Source organism: Pangasianodon hypophthalmus, chromosome 13 (genome assembly GCF_027358585.1).
Source record: "Pangasianodon hypophthalmus isolate fPanHyp1 chromosome 13, fPanHyp1.pri, whole genome shotgun sequence".
NCBI classification, from domain to species: domain Eukaryota; kingdom Metazoa; phylum Chordata; class Actinopteri; order Siluriformes; family Pangasiidae; genus Pangasianodon; species Pangasianodon hypophthalmus.
Genome location: NC_069722.1, coordinates 4709950 through 4729717, shown reverse-complemented (window position 1 = coordinate 4729717; position 19768 = coordinate 4709950). Strand labels below are relative to the sequence as shown.

Sequence of the window (19768 nt, the reverse complement as noted above, 5' to 3'; positions counted from 1 at the left end):
ATTACAACATTCTGTTTATCTTCATTACTTCAATCCCGTGATCCGGGATTGGGCTCATATAAACACAAACATTCTTCAGAGTGAGCCTGAGGAAATGAGGATTTTTTTTCCTGTCCATTAGCGTGTTTCATTTATGTTTAATGATCATCGCTGTCATATTTGTAGCTGTCCTGGGAGTTTCATGTAATCATGCTGTCCTCCTATTGGTGGATTTTAGATGAGCGTCATAGCATTATTGCTCACATGCTGAGATTTTAATAAAAAATTTCGGACAGGGCTAGAACTTTGTCATCGAGCATCATTGGTTGCAATTAAATTCAGTTGGAATTAAAATAATATTCCAGTGCTTTTAGTGATAAAATCAAGGAAAAGAGACTTTTATAATCAACAGGAATAAAAACGGAAACATTAAAAAGTGCCAAAGGTTTTAATTTCAGAATTTATTCACTTGCACATCAAAACATATCAAAAATCTACAGAGTAACAGAAGAACTATCAGATGTACACAAGACATATACTGGAGAATATCATCTTCTTTATAAAGTACACATTCTATGAAATTACTGTTTCTTTTCTAGAAAAAGACTCTTTACGAGACGTCTATGTTGTGAGGTGAATATATGCAGCCTGAATTCTGATATTTTGCTCCTGCTTGACATTTTTTAACCATTGACTTTTTCAACACAGCACAACATTTACAAATATAATAAATCTTTTTTTTTTTTTTTTTTTTTAATCTCAAAGAAAAAAAACTATCATTTCATTATTTCATTTGTATTCCAATGTGAAGTGATTTCTTTCTGGCTCACATCAGGTGAATAAATTGATGAACAAAATGACCAGCAGTTATGTTTCTCCTCATGAAACGACAGCGTGGAAAAGAAACAGTCAGCATTTATTCGAGATTAAGTGATTAAGTGCTCTGACGCCAATAACATTCGTCACTCGTCATGTGGTTCTTTTTTTTTTTTTTAAAAAAAAAAACGGGCTCATCATTTTAATTACAATTTTCACATCAGGATTTTGTGCTGACATCAATTTTTATTCATTAAAATAAAATATGCACGAGACATGTGCCAATATTAGTTAAACACGCGATAATCGCCTAATTAATTCACATTAATGTCATAATATTGCATTTAAACCAACTGCATGGCTCAAACATTATTCTGTAGTTGGAGAGACACCATGTTATATTTATTCTAACCAAAACAGGTGCTTTTAAATAGTAAGCAAGGTTTAAGTCATTATTTTATCATGTGCATTGAATATCGTGATATATAATATAGCGATTATTGGCACATGCCTAAGATGCACGTGTTAAGATGAAGAAAGAGGACATCCAAGCTGCGACCTGCTTCCTCTTCCTCCTCGTCAGTTACAGCATGTCAGTTTCTTTAAAAATCAGTTGCAAAACAGATTATAAATCCTCCACTAGCATGCGCAACTGTGTACTGTAAAGATAATATCACCATAGATGTACATATTAGACTGGAAGTAAGTACAGCATACTGAAAGCTAAGCGAGTTAAAGTGGCTCCCATGGACTCACATTGAGGTTTGAATTGTAAATATTTTTCTTTTGGATATGAAATATTATCGGCATTACGAGGAAAAAAAAAAAAAAAAAAAAAAGGTTGAGGTGGAAGAGTTGATCTATTAATAAAGATGACATAAAAAAAAAAGTGCTTGAGACAGGTTTTTTCGAATAATGATAATGGTGAGGAAGAAAGTCACATGTTTCAGTGCTACATCTAGATATAAGCCCATCTACACATAAACATGGCCGCCAGAGGAACTCATGTGCTGTTTGGATAGACGAAGAGACGAAAAGTAGTCTCAATTTCATTAACAAAAAGCAAAATCAAACATCATTAAGATGAGTAAAAGAAAAAGCAAATGTAAAATCTCTTCGTTACGCTGTGGTTTTAGCGTTCTTTTCTTTCACCTGGAAACAGTGATGCACTTTGGGTATCGTCGACTTTTCTCTATAATCACTTTTATATCGGTGTCAGTACTTTTGCATGGCTGTAGTTGACGGAAAAACAGATTCATTCATGTTTTCTTCAGCCGAAATTCATTTCAAATTTGTGTGTACAGTATCTCTTCTTTTCTGTATCAAACATCAATGACTTTTATTACTTGAAAATACAAATTAAAAACATGTTTATAATAATACTGTAACTCCAAAATTTGCTCTGGCTGTAAAGCTTTTTTTTTTTTTTTTTTCCTCCAATACAAGAGTTGCCTTTAAAGACAATGTTATGTTTCTATTGGCTGTATGTCGTTCATATTTATATGCACACTCTAATACATTATTATTTCTATAGTAACAAGATACACAAGGACTTGTATGGCGGACGTCCCTATAAACGGATTAAAGATGTGTTACCAAACAAATAAAAACGTCTAACTGTTCATATGGTGATGAATTGTCTTATTTATTTTCTTTTATTTTTTGGAGAAGACGTTTAATTAACATTTATGAAAGGAGTCTCCAGTGTCAGCACTTCAAGTCAAGCTGCATGTTTTTTTTTTTTTTTTTTGTCTTTTATTATTAACTTTATTAAAAGATAAAGAGAAAAGTGAGAGGCTGGTGAGGGAACGACTGTTATAGCTACTATACCGTAAGCGATAACTTGTTCTGAGGATGGTCCACAACTTTAAATGTTTACATGTACTTTAAATGCAACTATAACTGGATAGAAGGTACGGCGCGTCGTTCTTTAATTAAAAGCACGTTTTCAGGAAGCGAACTTTGCCGATTAGATGTCTGTAGAGTGAACTGGATTGCAAATGTAGCTATACGCACTAGCTAATATCAGAGATTTTTCTTGCACAACAATCAAATTGGAAGCTGTTACAGGAAAAAACTGATAGATAGATTTTCTTTTTTTTTTTTTGCAAATATGTTCATGTAATGTCTATAGAAGCCATAATGAGCTATAATGAGCCGTCTAGGTCTCTACATTTATATATACATCTATGGTGTATAAGATCAGCAAATTTCACTTGTACAGCAAAAATCAAACAGGAGTCCATGATACTGCAGATCTACTATAGAAGGATGAAAAACAATGACAGGAGCTACAGAAGCACATTGTCAAAAGAAAAAAAAACACAGCAAACAAACAAATGAAGCATCACTGCACCACACCACACTGCCTCCTACTCCTACTAACACACACCGCAATTCATCACAAGTCATCTCAAGATTCAACAGAGAAACTTCAGCATGAGGTGAGGTTTTAATTAAGACTGCGGGTGAAATACGTTAACAGACTTGAGATGTAAGATGGAGACGTCGCCATTATAACCGTGTTCTTCTCAGATATTGGGTTTGATATTGATTTTTGTCAAGGTTACGTGTTTCCTATACAAGCTGTGGTTTTTAAACTAGGGCTGACAAAATTGCTCATTTGCTCATTCATGCACTTATCCAGTCAGCCAATCATTTGTCAATCTGTCCAGATTCTCATTCTTGGTTGAACAGAGTGGAACCTGCTGTTGTAGCCTGTCTACTTCAAAGTTCAACGTATTGTGCGCTCTGAGATGCTTTTCTGCTCACCATGGTTGTAAAGAATGGTTGTGAGTTACTCTACACGTCTGACTATTCTCTCTCTCATCGACAAGGTGATTTTACCCGCTGAACTGGACCTCAGTGGATGTTTTTTTTGTGTTTTTTCAACATTCTATGTTAAGTATAAAGAGTTGTGTGTGAAAATCCTAGGACATCAGCTGACTCTGAAATATTCAACAACCATGCTACTGACTGACATGGCATTTTCCCCCATTCTGATGTTTGGTGTGAATATGAACCGAAGCTCTTGACCTGTATCTGCACCATTTTATGAATTACGCTGCTGCTATGTGACTGGCTGATCGGATAATTGCATGACTGTCCAGGTGTACAGGTGTTCCTAATAAAGTGGCTGGTGAGTGTATATATTTAATATGATGTTTAAAGCAGAGGAGGACCCTGTCTCATTATGTCTCTCTCCTCAAAGAACGTATGAAGCCTGTATCTGAAAGAGTAGGGCTGACTGATGAGCAAACGATGACCACAGATGCTACGGAAGCATGCCTGTAGGTGCACACACATTTTTCTATAAGGCATATATTTGCACAAGTCACTGCTGTTACAGAAAGCGATCACACTGTTAGTGATTTTTTTTCATTCGCCTCATCAGCTTTGTAGACGGGATGGTTGTGACAAAGCTTGAACCACCCGCCGCCTTCTTCCAGCACCGCAAAAAAATCCAAATCCAAACAAACTGGAGCATCATGTCATTAAAAATAGGGATGCATCAATACCATTTTTTTTCAGACCGAGTATGAGTCCATGTTTTTCAGTATTCATTGATACCCATACTGATAATGAAATGAGTAACCTACTCACTATTAAGTAAACACTTTATTTAGCTCTATTTATGTTAGTTCCATGTGTCCGTATGTTTCTAGCAAAACATGCTGAGTTTAATACAGTTATGCTGATTAAACGGTAGCTTTAACAGAGAGTGGGAGGTCGGCCAAACTGGATCAGCGAGCGTGGTTGTTAAAACTGTCGTGAACCGGACCGTGACTCAGGGTCTCAGTGCTCGCACAAATGACGTGCTCTCACAAGCGTCACTTTCTCTGCATGCTCGTATCACTGCTCCACGTTCGCGAATACCCGTGTGTGCAGAGAAACGTGAGAGCAGTTCCGTTCTGCGAGCACTGAGACACGCATGACAGTTTTCCTCCACGCTCACGAATACCTTTGTGCGCTCTCAATTCACAGCCATAAAGATGTTTTATCAGGCTACATGTATTGTAAGAACACAATACTGCTCTACTACCGCCTCTTGATATTTTCGCCATATACTTTGCTTGCTATCATTAATCGGAAAAAAGTCTCTCACTGTCATTTCGTGTCACCTGTTTATTAGTGCGAGACCATACCCTAGGCGTACATCACATAGCATTATGTGGTATTGGATATTGGTAACAGAGTACATGAACATGGTATCGGACCCGTACCAGTATCGGTATCCATGCATCCCTATTCACAAGCAGTTCTACTGAAGTAGAACTAAGTAGAACAACCCATTCATATGCGATCATAAAGAGAATCACTCGGTTGTGTTTTTGCTGTTAAATCTGCTCCCATTTCTTTTATAGATGTGTTACATGGTCACACAAAAGGGAGTAAACTGATGACACACTTATAGTGCTGATTTTTCCTGCGTCACCTAACATCCAATGCCCACAAAAAAATGGGTAAAAGCTCAGCAAATTTCTCGTAGTAGGGAAAAAAGTAGGTTTATTTTGTCTACAAACCGTGGGAGATCATTCTTTATGATGAATGCAAACTTTCACCAAATTACTGCAACGGAGCTTAAAAAAAAAAAAAAAACGGAGCAATGCACGTGCAGAACCTAAATATTTAAACACGTGCTTTTCAAAGACACGCCAGGTCTTGTAACATGTTTCAAAATAATGATTAAGTAGTTTATAATCTTAAGCAATCACATAAATTAATTAAAAAAAAAAATAATCAAGTAATAAATAATAAAAATCAAATATTAAGTATGACCCTACTGCTTCTAGGACATGCTGCATATTTTATTTTATAATTCCTTTTTTTTTTTTTTTTTTTTTTTTTTTTAAATGTTTAAATTATTAAGCCGTAGTGATGTAGGCTTGGAAATTCATTGTCAATTCACTTCAGCAAAATGAAAATGAAGTGTGCATAACATACTGGCAAAGCTGAAGTTAATGACCTCTGAGCTCAAAATATTAGTTTTTGGGGTTAGCATTGAACAGGAAGCAGGGGAATATGAATGAATGAATTTAAGACACGATCATCAATCAGAAGCGTTTGTGGTTGTGGCATGAACGACTGGTCGACTCCTGACTGTGTACTGCGTTGTTGGATGTGTGTGATCTACAGCATCTATACAGGAATGTGTGGATTGGTCCCATCATGAGTGTATGGTGTTAAACAACGCTGACTGTACAGAATTTTTGCCTTGGAGAGGTTTATAATAAGGCTCAGTTTGTTACCGTTCGGATGCTGTAAAAAGGTTTGGCATTTGCTATGCTGGTTTCTGTAATATTTCTCTCGGTCCTTGTGTACTATTGCTGTGCCTACAAACAAAAAAAAAAAAATTGGGGAAACAGGAAACATCCGAGAAAACAAAACGACTTCACAGTGATTGACTGGAGCCACTGACTAGTGGAACCTAATACAACATTCATGACCCGTGCAACACACACCTCTATGTAGACACACTGCAAACTTGCTCTTCACTATGCTCTAGAGAATGGACAGGTAGAAGGTGTTGCTATAGGTAGGTGTGTATCACACACACACACACACACACACACACACACACACACACACACAGGGCTCACTGTGGCTTCCCCAGCAGGCTGGACAGGAAACTGGATCCCCGTGTTCTGTTCTGGCCACTTCCTCTCGCCCCCGAGCCCCCTAAAGGATCCATCTGGTTGAGCTCGGACTGATCCAGTAGCTCAAAGTCGTCCTGGTCCTGGTCCAGGTCCAAGTCTGGGTCCAGCTCCGAGCTCGACTGTTTCCTGTATTCGCGCGGAACCTGCATGGCACCCGAGAGAGCCGCCTGGATCATGTTGCTGGCTATGATGCCCGCTAGATCACTGGTGATGTCAGAGGTCACGTTGAGGCCACCGAGCGAGAGGTCTGTGTCGAGGTCATCCTGGTCCGAGTCCAGTTGCGTGTCCAGGTCCAGCAGGGCAGAGGAGGCGGAAGCGTGGGGGCCGGAGATGCCGACCGATGGCAAACTGGGCAGCCCGAGGCTGGGGTCATCATCATCCTCCATCAGCGTGGCGTCTGGGTTTATAGAGGGGAAGTCTGGGAGGTCCTGTGCGAATGACTCCTCTGGGTCACTGTGCCTGTCGAGTTCTGGTTGGAAAAAAAATGGGGTTTAAAAAACAAAAAAATATAGGACATTATGGTTTTAGTGAAATAACAGACATCAGGGATGGAGATATAATGAAGTCTCAGAAACACAGATATACAGTTAAAAGGCAGATCATAAAGAAAAAAAGAAGAGACAGATTTTGGCCAATCAGTAACAAATACCAAGGCCAAAGACAGACATAAAGACTCTGTCTGTCTCACCTTCTGAGCCCTCAGTGAGAGGAGTCTGTCCCCTGGACAGGTTAAAGGTACCATTTTCTGTGTACGAGACTTCTGCATCCGAGTGCTCCGAATCAGTCATCGCTAACTCCTTAGCAACCGTCGCTTCATCAAACTACAGGAGGGGGAAAAAAAATCCAGACCGACAGCGTTAGCTGTATCTGATGCAAACCATTTTCAAATGTCACAGTAATAAACCATTACCAAATATTTGCACTGTAAACACATGACCATAGACCATCATCCAGTGAGCAAGACACCACCTTACGCTTCATCTCCATGCTGCTTTTTCTCGTTTGTCCCTTTACCTGACTGGTCAGGAATGTAAGAAATTGCTTGATGTCTGAAAAGCTGAATTCTTTTCTTCTTTTTCAAGCTCTGCTGTGAACACATAAGGCTGGCTCATTCCATCCGTCTCACGACTGCATCGCACAGGATTACATGTGAAATGCACTGTGACATTGTACTGTAGACCAAATGTGTGTCATCTGTGCAGTTTTTTGGCCAATCACAAAATTTTATGATGCCAGTAACAGCTCTATTTCTGACCTTTTTTTATTTGTGTTTTGCTGTCACTTGTAAGTACTGAATATTTAATAATTATATTACAGAATCTACTTGGGAAATCTGTTTGCAAGCTCAATAGTAAGAGAGCAGATTATTTGTTTGCTTAACTGTTTCCCAGAACATTTATACAACGTGAATCCCACTGCACCTGCTTGTCTCACTCAAACTGTAATATAAGTACCACACTGGAGAAGTGCCCTTAGTCTGTAAGGGCTAGTCTTCGTTCATGTGAAGTGCACTTACTGTAGGGCAGAAGGCAGCTAGCTCCTCCTCGCTGTCGCTGTCATCACCCTGGGCACGGCTTCTGATTGGTCGACGAAGGACTGTAAACACACACACCGTGAAAAAGGTTGCAGATGTCCAAGTCAGTGACTCTTCAGGTTAGTACAATGAATAACACTACAAGGAAGGAGCTCCAGAGCAGACTGACAGTGACGGAGCTGTGATCATGAGGTTGCCAGGGAAATTATCTACTACGACAATCTTTTCTTACACAGTTTAGTACTCACACTGGTTGTCTATAGGCTTGGACATCATGTAGCCTTTGACGCTGAAGTCCAGCCACTGCAGGGCCGGCTCCAGCCTCACACACACACGTGGCCAAAACCGATGATAAATCGCCAGAGGACACAACACCGCGCCCCATACTGACAAAACAGACGAGACAGAGTGAATGTTTTATACTCTAGAGAAAACATTTTCCTTTTTGACAAAAATATCATAGCACGATATTTCAAGACATTTCTACGATACACGATATGCATCTCGATATATCACAATAATCCTAACAAACGGCCAGCAGGACAGCAGTGTTTAAAAATAAACCTTTTAAAATGCATTATAATACTTGCATGATGATGATACTTTTATTTAATGTGTACAAGAATAAATGAACACAAAAAAAAAAAAAAAATCTGTGTGGGGAAAAAAAAGCAGGTAACATTTTACAAAATAAAATTGAGAACTTTTTATTTATTTATTTTTTAAAATTTATTAAAAAGACATCACGATAATTTATCACATTATTGACATTATATCGTTAAATCGCCCAGCCCTGGTTTCACAATTATCTCTCCCATTTATTACTTCCACAGACATTTCAGAAAACTACTAAATATAGAAATTAAAAAGTCAAACCAACCCCATCAAATACACCAAATCGTGACCATAAAACATTTTTTAACCAAAAAAAGTGTAGAAAAAAAAAACAAAACAAAACTGGAAAGGGGCAAAGGCACAAACAACCGATTCTATAAAGCATTGCAATTACATGGTCGCATTCAATCGACAGAACTTCAATAAGTGCAAAAGTCTGCATCCCCCATGGTGTGAGAAAATGGAAACCATACCTCCATTTTGCAATATATCTAAATAAACAAATAAATAAATACATTTTAGAAATAATTAAAAAAAAAAGCTTAGATTTTTAATGTTGCATTTCAAATATTTAAAACAAAGGCAATCAACAGAAAATAGTCTGAAAAGATGTTAAGCCCTGAGCACTTGATCATGATGTATGACATCTAGAAACATTATAAATCTTCAGCTGATATCATGTTATCATATCTTTGATTTATTTACATGTGAGAAAAAAGAAAGATCTGTGAAACCTTGCACTTTAAATATTTTGTTGAAATAAAGTCAATTTCTTCATCTTCTGCATTTTGTCATTAGGGCGTACAAACTTTTGCACTGAACTGTACTGTAGTATTTTACACTGAAGATATTGTAGTTTTGTGCACAAACAGTTCTGCTCTTATCATCATTATTGCTTAGCTGTTTCAGTGGTTACACCCCCAGCTCTAATTGGCTGAATTTGTTTCAGGATTTTTGTGCTGATTAAAATAAATAAAACAAGCCACTGTAGTGATGTGGGTTTGAGAAGTTTTACTCACCAGCGACATAGGAGAGGATTACTCCAGGGATGTAGCGCCCCACCATGGCCAGGAAGGAGAACAGCACACACACCAGCACACAGAACTAGAGAGATCAGATGTATAACTGAATAAACACGGAGCCAACATGCTACTGATTAACCTCATTAAATTACCCTCATTAGATTACCCTGACTGTCGCCGAGTTGCTCGTTATTTCTGGTTTATTTCCTGTACAGGATGCTTTACAATTTGAACACATGTATTTTGTGTCACACTGTACGAGATGATGGCAGTAAAATCTTTCTCTGCCAGATTCTGTCCACCTTCTTAGTCCAATATATCTGACACAGAATCTGATATGTAGCCCCTTCATGATTTTCGGGGCTACACACCAAATAAAAATTTGCTTTTGCAAAAATCAATTAAAAGTAGGTTTATTTTCTTTCTCTGGTTCACCTTGTCCACCAGACAACTATGAACTAGAACACTAATGCTGCATTCGACTTAACTCGGAAGTGTGAAGACAGAACACGGTCTACACGTAGTTTTTGGTTAGCAACAAGCTAGCAAGCTAACTGATGCACAGTTTCCTCCTCAAGCAATGATCTGTAGAGTCAGTGTTATAGATTTAACAAGCAAATATATCTATAATATATAAATACAGAATAACTCATTTAAAGGTAAGAAATGATGCTTTATTTACTGCTGAGTCTGTGACCAGTCGTGTTGATTTGAGGTCAATTGCTGAACTCGGGGTTGAGGAGACCTTCCCGAGCTTACCAGGCCGAATTCCGAGCTGAGGGGTGTTTTCTTTGGTTTTTCCTAGTTGTAGGTTGGAAATTCCGAATGCAGCATAATAATCCAGACACAAAACCTGCTTGTCCTGGGAGCCCGGGCTACTGATTTACCAATGCTTGAGCACTAAATTCCCTTTCTAAATCTGATTCCAATTCAAACAGAGTACTGATCTCACACAAGAGGCTCAACAGCTTCAAGCTCATCACATCCGACCCACCGGTGGGGGTGAAAAGTGTTCTTTTTGAGTATTTCTAGGTGACAACTCACAACATAGCATACTCTGATGTTAAAATGCAGAGCTCCTACGCAAAATGCATAGTCGATGGTGATATTAAAATTAAATGCTGAGAACGTGGTAATACAACTCCAGACTCTTGTGTCTACCTGTGACAAATTCAAGCTGGTTTACTAGCAGTTAATATCCAGGTAGCAGTATGTAAAACCCTGAGGCATTTTAATGAAGAGATGCATTGAAGAAAGAGGGATTGCATGTCACAGGACTCCTGATGTGTGATTCACCTGTCCAGGGTTGTGTCGTTTAAACTCGATGAGATCAGCGGCACACGAGGCTCCGCTCACCCAAATCTCGGCCATGTGGTGGCACAACTCGGGTACGCTCAGGGTGCCGGGCTGCACCAGGCCCCAACTACACACACACACACACACACACACACACTTAGCAATCTGATGTATTTTGCAAACATCCTGCACTCATTATGTATATAAGTAATAACAAACATACCTTTCATTTTCACTTTCATCCACTCGCTTCACTGTAAACAGACAGACACATGAACTTTAAAAGTGAATTAATCCACTTAAAGAAATCAGCACTGCATTGACAGTGTGTGTGTGTGTTTGATAACTGGATCACACAAATCCATACTTTACACACAAAGGATCTGCCACATTTTCTACTTTTATTTCACTGTCTATACTTCAGCTTAAACCTGTCAGATCTGATAGAAGCCATGATATAATATAATCTGGCAATTATATATAATCAGTGTAATTCCAATACTTTAAAATATATTACTCTGCAAGTTCAGCAGATTTAAAATAAAGGACACGTATCTCCCTGTAAATCAGCGGAAGCAGAAAAATTAGTGTCTTCGCTCATATAAAATACATTATTGTACCCTTATTCTAAATATCAGAGTGATCAAATGAACTAATCTAAAGCAAATCGAAGCCAATACTAATAGGCGATATTGAAAGAAAATAATTGCAATAAATATTTTGGCAAATGTATACTAATCTATAAACACTAATTGATGAAGTAATATTCAGTTACACTGTTTTTCCTCCGTAGAAACATTCACAGTGAAATTTCAGACTCTCAGAAGAAAATGTGGAAATTTTGTGCAGTGCACATCTTTTCCATCAGCCGGACTTGTACGGTACACGGGATCCATATAAATCAGGAACGAGTGTTCGTGTTCCTACTGCATTGTTTTCCTCAGTCTCTACCTGTTATTAAAAGGTGTATTATATCTGCGCTAATATTAATTAATTAATTAATATTAGTAACATTAACAATCATCATGAAACAGCAGCGAGATCCACAACAAAGCAACAACTGGGGGGAAAAAACGTAGCTAGCTAGTTCTGGTTCATTTGGATTAATTAGCTGGTTAATGCAACTTACAAACTAGTCCTAGTCTAACAATATGTTCTTTTTTAATATTACGCCAGTTGCGGTTTTGTTTCATAAAAATTCATAGCAAGCTACAAAACAACGAACAAAATAAAAGAGCAGTTAGCTGATTATATAACGTCAGATTTTTTGTTAGCAAGATAGACAACTAGCGTTAGATTTGATATTGAAAGTTTTGATATCCCTGAGTTATCGTCCAAAACTGTGACTGGATATTGTGTTTGTGTCCAACAACCTACATCAAAATAAATATAACCAATTTCCATATATAACCAATAATAAATTTCTTTCCACACAGGCCACACAGGCGCTTGTTCAGTCCCTTGTCATTTCAAGACTGGACTACTGCAACTCACTCACTCCTGGCAGGTCTGCCTCTGAGCGCCATTCGTCCTCTGCAACTGATCCAGAATGCAGCTGCACGATTGGTTTTCAACCTTCCTAAATTTTCCCACACCACCCCATTGCTGCGCTCCCTCCACTGGCTTCCTGTAGCTGCCCGCATTAGATTTAAAACACTGACGACTGCCTACTTGCCTACAAAGCCAAAAACGGACCAGCGTCCACTTATCACACCTCGCGCGGCACCACACTCCCTCCTATCCTCTAGCACTGCTCGACTGATCCCACCATCTCTCAGGGTACAAGGAAGGCATGCATCGAGACTCTTCTCTGTTCTGGCACCAAGGTGGTGGAATGAACTTCCCCTAGATGTCCGAACAGCTGAGTCACTGGCAGTCTCCATCGACGGCTAAAGACTTACCTCTTCATAAAGTACTTAAGTTAGCACTTTCTCACACAATAAATAAATAAATAAATAAAAGTTAAAAAATAAATAAAAATTTTAAAAAAACCTCCCCAACAGAGTTTTGGACTGATGGTATTCCTAGTTTGTGACCTAGTGAGCCAATATCAGAATGTATTTTTGATAGACTTCAAAGCACTATTGTAAGTCGCTCTGGATAAGGGCGTCTGCCAAATGCCATAAATGTAAATGTAAATGTAAGCAGCTAACTTTCACCTATTCCAAACTACTCGGTGTATGCACGGCTGCACTGTTACTATAGCAACCAGCATCCTCCGGCAACATTACTGAAGAGACAAGCGTCTTATTCTAATCTAAAAATCAGATTTAGGAAATCGATAGATTTGTGAACAAAAGTTTATGAATGATGATGATTGCGTCCCCCGGGCTTGCTCTGATTGGCTGACGGCAGCCACGGCTACCTTTGATCTTGGGCCAAATCTTGTTCCTCCACGTGTCAACGCACACAAACAGAGCCAGTCCTGATGCCAACAGGAAGAGCAGCCTCAACGAGCTCAGTGCAAAGAACCTGCAAGGCACAGACAGAGAGACGAATCAGACACGTTTACTTCCTTTCCTGTCTAACAGCTGCCGTGTGCTCTGTTTAAAGTTACCCTTCATGTGTGTAACTGATGTGCGTCGCACGTTTCTTCACAAGACATAAAAAAATTACTGAGCATGATCCAACACTGCTGATTTATTTATTTATTTTTTTTACTAAGAGTTAATCTGCTGTAAAGAAATACAGAGACGATGTTTAGCACAGTTACTGATACGCAGCATTCAGATGTGCGGCGTGTTCTGAATTTAAATTTAGTATGCAATCATCTCCGCCGCCAATCTTCACCCAGAAAGTGGGTTCTGGATGTACTTTACAGATCAACAAATTAGTTATGAAGATTTGGCTACCCTTGAAAGTGTCACAGCCCAGATTTCCTGCCAAGGTGTTTCCGCCCTCAATCACTTCCTCTGTGAATCTCGGAAACACGAGAGACGTCGAGGTGTGATTTAGAAGACACATAAATGGGTCTGACATAAAATCGAATGTACTGACTGAAAGCTCACTAACCCCAGCTTACCTCTCACTGTACACATATCTACAGAAATCTCATAATATTTATGTTCTGGAAGGCAAAATAAGTAAAGAACATTTCCAAAAAACATTTACTGGAGGTTTATTGAGTAAACGTCGCATCTTAATGTCATTATATTATACCCTAAGTAGTAAGCATATATAGTGAATGGGAAGCGGTTTAGGATCGATAGGAGTTAAAATGATAAATGCTACGACTTAATCACAAGTTAAAATTGTCCTGACTGATTCTTAATGAAACAGCAATCATGTTTAGGCTTAAAAACGAAAGCATGTCTCTGAATTCTTTAAATTCAATCATATGTATATTTATTAAATCCTTATATCACACTAGCGGTGTGTGGTAGCTCCAGTTTCCTGTCGTAAATTTGTGAATGACATTTTGTCTCCAAATTTGAGATTTATTGCACATTTGTACTGCAGTAGCTGAAATCCTGAGCAAAAATAATTGAGCACATTGTGAAAAGGAATCCGGTGATGTTAACAACTAGTTAAATTAGTCTTTATAATATTTCTGTTCATCACCAAGAGCAACTCATAAGATCTTATGGGTGTAAATTGATGTTAATAAACACGCTCTATGTGTAATTCGCCACTGGCGAGGTTTGAGTGAGACAGCATGTGCAGCTTTGACTCGCTCGCTTCATTCATTTGTTTCAGAAATTGAGTCATTGTTTTTAATAATTAGTCATTGGGAATTTAATGTTCGCCATGTAATATTAAAGATATATTTTTTCATGGCACGCAGGTGTTTGGATCATTTGAAATATTCACACATTGTTTTTCCCCTTTTATTCCTGTAGATTCTCTGCACTTCATGTGTGTGAGTGAATTGCACTGAGAAAGGAATCAAGATCCTGAAGTTAAAGTAAAATTTTATCATCAGTGACAAGAACGCAGAGAAGTTCAGGACTCATTTTTGTTGATTTACAAACAGCAGAGTTAAGAATTATTCTTTTAATTCTGTCCCTCAGTCTCCCTGTAGCCCAAATCAGTCTCATTATGCTGAGCACCGAGCCAAATATAGAGGACAGGAGAAAGGGGGAAATTAACTGAGGCACAGAAGAGGGGATGAGTGAAACAGAGAGAATAAAGACTGCATGACTGAGCCAACAAAGGGGGTAGGAGGGAGGAGAGAGAGAGAGAGAGAGAGAGAGAGAGAGAGAGAGAGAGGGAGAGATACTGATACAAATGGAGACAGAGTGTTAAAATGGAATTAATCAGGCAGTTAAACATATTAATAAGATCTTTAAAAAAAAAAAAAAGACGGAAAGAGAGAAGAAGAGAGAGAAGAACCAATAGAGAGAGAGACAGAGAAAGGGAGAATGACAGAGAGAGAGAGAGAGAGAGAGAGAGAGAAAGAGAGAGAGAAAGAGAAAGGGGGGAGAGGGAGAGAGAGAGAGTCAGAGGGAAACTAATCTCTCTTTCAGTTTGCTCAGTTTTACACTTTTTTATAACTGTCTGTGTACATAACACATTACCCAGAAGTCTGAAAATCTGAAGAGGTGAACTGGAGTAAACAGCAGTACAGCTGTAACCTACTACTTCACAAAAACATATGACTCCAAACGTTTCAGCGCAAGCACATCGGCTCTCAGCTTTCAAAAGGCGGCCAGGTCCAGTGACAAAAAGCTGGTGGGGCTTTCGGGCAACGACATTTCATAACCATGACATCGACTCGAGTTATTTTCATGACAGGCGTTAGAATAACACCTAAGTAGCACACAACCTAATTCAGCACATTCCTCACACCATTTAGATTAGTCAGGAGTTTTCCTCAGGTTCCCTCACTATGAATCGCCTTTTATACGATGTAGGGAAACAAAGCCAAAGGTGTATAAAAGGCGGTTCATGTTCATATGAACTTCAGGAAAACTCCTGAAACGTGATAAACTGTGTACGGGACACTCGTTCACGTGTTCTGACATCAATGCTACGTTGAAACCTTCGTCCAAAACATGACCTTTGTCCCAGCACATGATGTTCCTTATACCACGGCTCTAATTCACTGAAAACATTACGCAACCCTTTCGGGCAAAATACCTACACCACCGCGCTGTTGAATTCTCAATTCTGTTGCGTTTCAGCCCTTACTATGACCTGTGATTAAATAAACACGCATTAGTAAAGCCTTGGTGTGACGTGATGGATCATGGGAATGCTGTGATTCAGCTGAACTGGTTGGTCAGGATGAGTGAAGTGTGAAATAACATTGGACACAATACCAAAAAGGGGCGGGGCTATGAGTGTTTACTGAGGATTACGAGGTCGAGCATGACATTTTTACGTTTTATCATTAACTTTAATTATCTCTTAGACTTACAGTATTTACTAATGCATATAATGTGATTAATTATGACATGGAATTATAACGTTGCTGTTTACATGGTGTTCTGTCACGTGGTGTTAAGTAACAGTCCTGATAAGTATGTCACGTGGTGATAACCAAAGCACGAGGGAAGTGGGATCTGAAAAGACGACATGCTGATTAAGACCCAAATCCGAAATGTTTGTGTAACTAATCCCGCTGAACTGGGCTAAACATGTGCAGACCTTTCTATTCTTGGATAGATTAATATGATGTGGATATCATGGATCTTCTGCACAGTAAATAAACCTGCAGTTTCCTTGTCTAAGACATAGCTGCTGTTCTTTTTTTTAAACGACGGCACACTTCGGCCTTGGCTGTCGGTCTAAATATAGCCAGGCGCCATCTGTCTCCAGCACTGAGGCAGCAGGAGTCAGCTACAAAGACACTTTTGGTACAGATAAAACAAGGAACGATGAATTTAATGGAACAGTTGCACAATTCCCCACCTTACACTAAACACACTTGGTGTCTGAAGTCTACTTCTTTAGTTTTGCACTGTAGTTACAATGCAAGATAATGTAGCTACCAACTAAGGAAAGATTGTAGCTACCAGTTTAGCAGGGTGTAAACATTACCCCAAACATTACCCCATTACCCCAAAGGGTCTGAAGTAAGCCCATTACAACCTAATTCCTACAAAACCTCAAAGTGCATTATAGGATTTCCAACACTCCCAGGCTATACTGTGTGAACGCAAACCTACTGCGGTGCATTGTGGGATATCAAAAGCGCACTTGACACTATAGACTATGCTTAAAACTCTCTTAAATATTGTAGTATATGGTGCATTGGGTGTGGATTTGGACCTACTGATAGTGGTGGGAATTCCAGCTCTTTTAAGCGAGACAAATGATTTGACTCAGCACACCACCAAGAGTCGACTCTTTTGGCTCTCGAACTGCTTTTGTCTAAATCAGACAAAATTTGAAATATTATTCCTAATTATGGTTTAATGTTTAATGAAATCTTACTCTAACACTAATTTAAAAATAACTTTACTTTGTTTTATTTAAGAGTCAGCTTTCTCCTAAAAGAAAAGATTCGGTTCAAAGAGTCGACTCGGTCATGAACGACACATCACAAGGAGATGTGTATGAGGTGTTTCAGACGTTTGAAGCTCGTAATTATTATTCCAGTTGTGTATTTAAAGTCCCAGTGAAATGTGTTGAGAGGTGTGATTTGATTTTGTATTATTGATACATTTCCTTCTCAGAGTAACGGCGTGATGAAGTGCTTGACTGATTAACACGACAGCCAATAGCAGTTGAGATACGACCCCCAGCCGAATATAAACAAACCTGAAAGTAGTTTCACGTAACAGAAGTTTGCTAGTTTAACGAGAGCCTTTTTACAACTGTGGAGGATTTCTCACCGCTACCTTCATACACACGCCTGCCGACTTCTCCGAGGACGATATTCTAGACGACGGGGTGCCGTGTTTTTGGAGTTTATGCCGTACATGTTAGAGTCGAGGTCGACCTTTGGTGGCTGTTATGCTGACGGAGAGTTTTAGGGTCGTCAGTCAAACCTTAAACAGCACTGTGTTATAGGTTAATGGCTAAAATCTTTAACATTTTAAATATTATGGTACTTGATGAAATGGTATCACCTACTCATACTCATAGAGAAGCCCTGACGAAGTATAAAGACAGAACTGTGCTCTCGATCTCGATCTGAGGAAACAATATTCCGGCACTGAACAGTCCCAAGCTGGTCAAACACTCCTCCAAACAGCGCCAGTCACATAACCGCCATTTTACACAAATTCCACCCTCACTGAAATGAATAAACTCCAACGATTTTTTTCAACTAACACAAGCTTGGAAAAGGGGATGGTATAGCAGCCAAAAACACACCACGTTTACAGCTAACAAGCTGCTACTGTAGAGCAAGACACAACCCAGGGGGCGGGACATGTACGGTCCACAGTGCATCTCATTGGACAAACACAAGCCTAGTACAGGATGAGTCATCAAAAAAAAAATAAATTCCCAGATGTGACAAACTAATATATTAAAGATTTCCAAAACTACACTTAATTTTTCTCTTCTAAAAATATTACCATTTTGGTGTCAATAACACCAAGGAAACTGAAACACCAATTTTTATTTATTTATTTGTGTACTGTGGACTTTGAGAGCATCTTTTAAAGCGAGTGTGTGATGTTGTCAGTGATGCATTTGGAACATTATCATCTCACCAGAAGCCGCAGTTGGTGAGTGTGTAGAGAAGCACGCTGTGTCCGGGTCTCTCCCACAGAAGCACCGCTTGCAGGTAGGTGATGAGCCGCTCATGAGGTCCCAGAGTGTCCATCAGCGCCGCCTTCACGGCCCGCACCCGCGCCGCGGTGTCTCCGGAGCGCCGCCGACTCCGCACGCCTCCGCCCGGGCCTCGCTTCCCGGAGTCTCCGCTGCCTCTGTCCGCATCTCCAGTTCCGCTCTCTTGCGCCATTTTTATGTCTCCAAACTAAACCCTAAATTTAGAGACACAAAACAACATCAAAATAAACAAACACTTAATTCTGTATTAACAGAATTAACGTTAATGTTAGCAAACAAGCTGAAACAAAACAAAACAAAAAAACTTTAGCTGTATATTTTAGCTTAGCTTAGCTTGGCAGCGTAGAAGGAAGTGTCGCAGTTTGATGACATAAGAACTGAACTATACTGCTGAATTCATTTTATTTAAAAGAAAAAAAACACACGTAAAGTGTGTAAACTCTACATACAGCGGTTTATCCCTCAAGTCGTCGCCGTCATTTTGTCACTTCTTTAACGGACGTTTGCCTTCCGACCGGAGGAAGGACTCGCGCGAGCCAATGTGACGTCAGGGGCGTGTTAAAAAACAAACAAAAGCTGTGTCTCAAATCGACATCCTGTTCCCTACGTGCTAAAGCTAACTAGGGGTCCGCCATTTTCTAGGGCAAGAGCGGATTCCTTAAGCAGTTAAGCTAAATAAAAAAATAAATTAGTGAACGTTAAAATAAAGTGCCGCCTTGAATTCATATAAATTCATATCCTAAATACTTACTACTAACAAATTATAAAGTTATACATACACTTTATAAATTGTCTATAAAATATAATCACAAATGAGACAACTAATGACATCCATATCCCTAATACTGTATGTCAAACATCTAGCTAGCATGCTAATAACGCTGATGATCAAACTAATCATGCTAATCACGCTAATTATGCAATGGCAAAACAAAAACATGTAGCTAACTGCAGTATTTCTTGCTAAATATTAGGTCATAGATATTTTTTCTAAGATTTCAGGGAGCATTCTTAAATGTCAAACACTCATGTCATGTTTTTTTTTAAGTAGTTTTCCTCTTCTTTTTGAGAGATATTGCATTAATTCCTCTGTCTTATCCCTTACAGTTTAGCTTGCTTAAGAATTTTAATCAGCTGCTTGAATCTGTGGTATAAGAGGAATA

At 39.0% G+C, this 19768-nt stretch overlaps 1 protein-coding gene across 3 annotated transcripts; it reads right to left on the bottom strand.

The window, feature by feature from the left end:
- Window positions 1–408: 408 nt before the first annotated feature.
- Window positions 409–19691, bottom strand: retreg3 (reticulophagy regulator family member 3). 3 transcript variants are annotated; one of them, XM_053239154.1, is made up of 10 exons: window positions 19055–19691; window positions 18527–18799; window positions 13285–13391; window positions 11143–11173; window positions 10920–11046; window positions 9621–9705; window positions 8235–8372; window positions 7969–8048; window positions 7141–7273; window positions 409–6921 (listed from the first exon to the last, which is right to left on the bottom strand). In XM_053239154.1, exons 2-10 carry the CDS (start codon window positions 18775–18777, stop codon window positions 6392–6394), a joined length of 1482 nt encoding a protein of 493 aa, XP_053095129.1. In that variant the 5' UTR covers window positions 18778–18799; window positions 19055–19691; the 3' UTR covers window positions 409–6391. The 3 variants fall into 3 exon arrangements, with proteins under 3 accessions (XP_053095129.1, XP_053095130.1, XP_053095131.1); XM_053239155.1 differs by lacking the exon at window positions 19055–19691 and having other exon boundaries at window positions 18527–19048; XM_053239156.1 differs by lacking the exons at window positions 13285–13391; window positions 19055–19691 and having other exon boundaries at window positions 18527–18755.
- Between the last annotated feature and the right edge of the window lie 77 nt (window positions 19692–19768).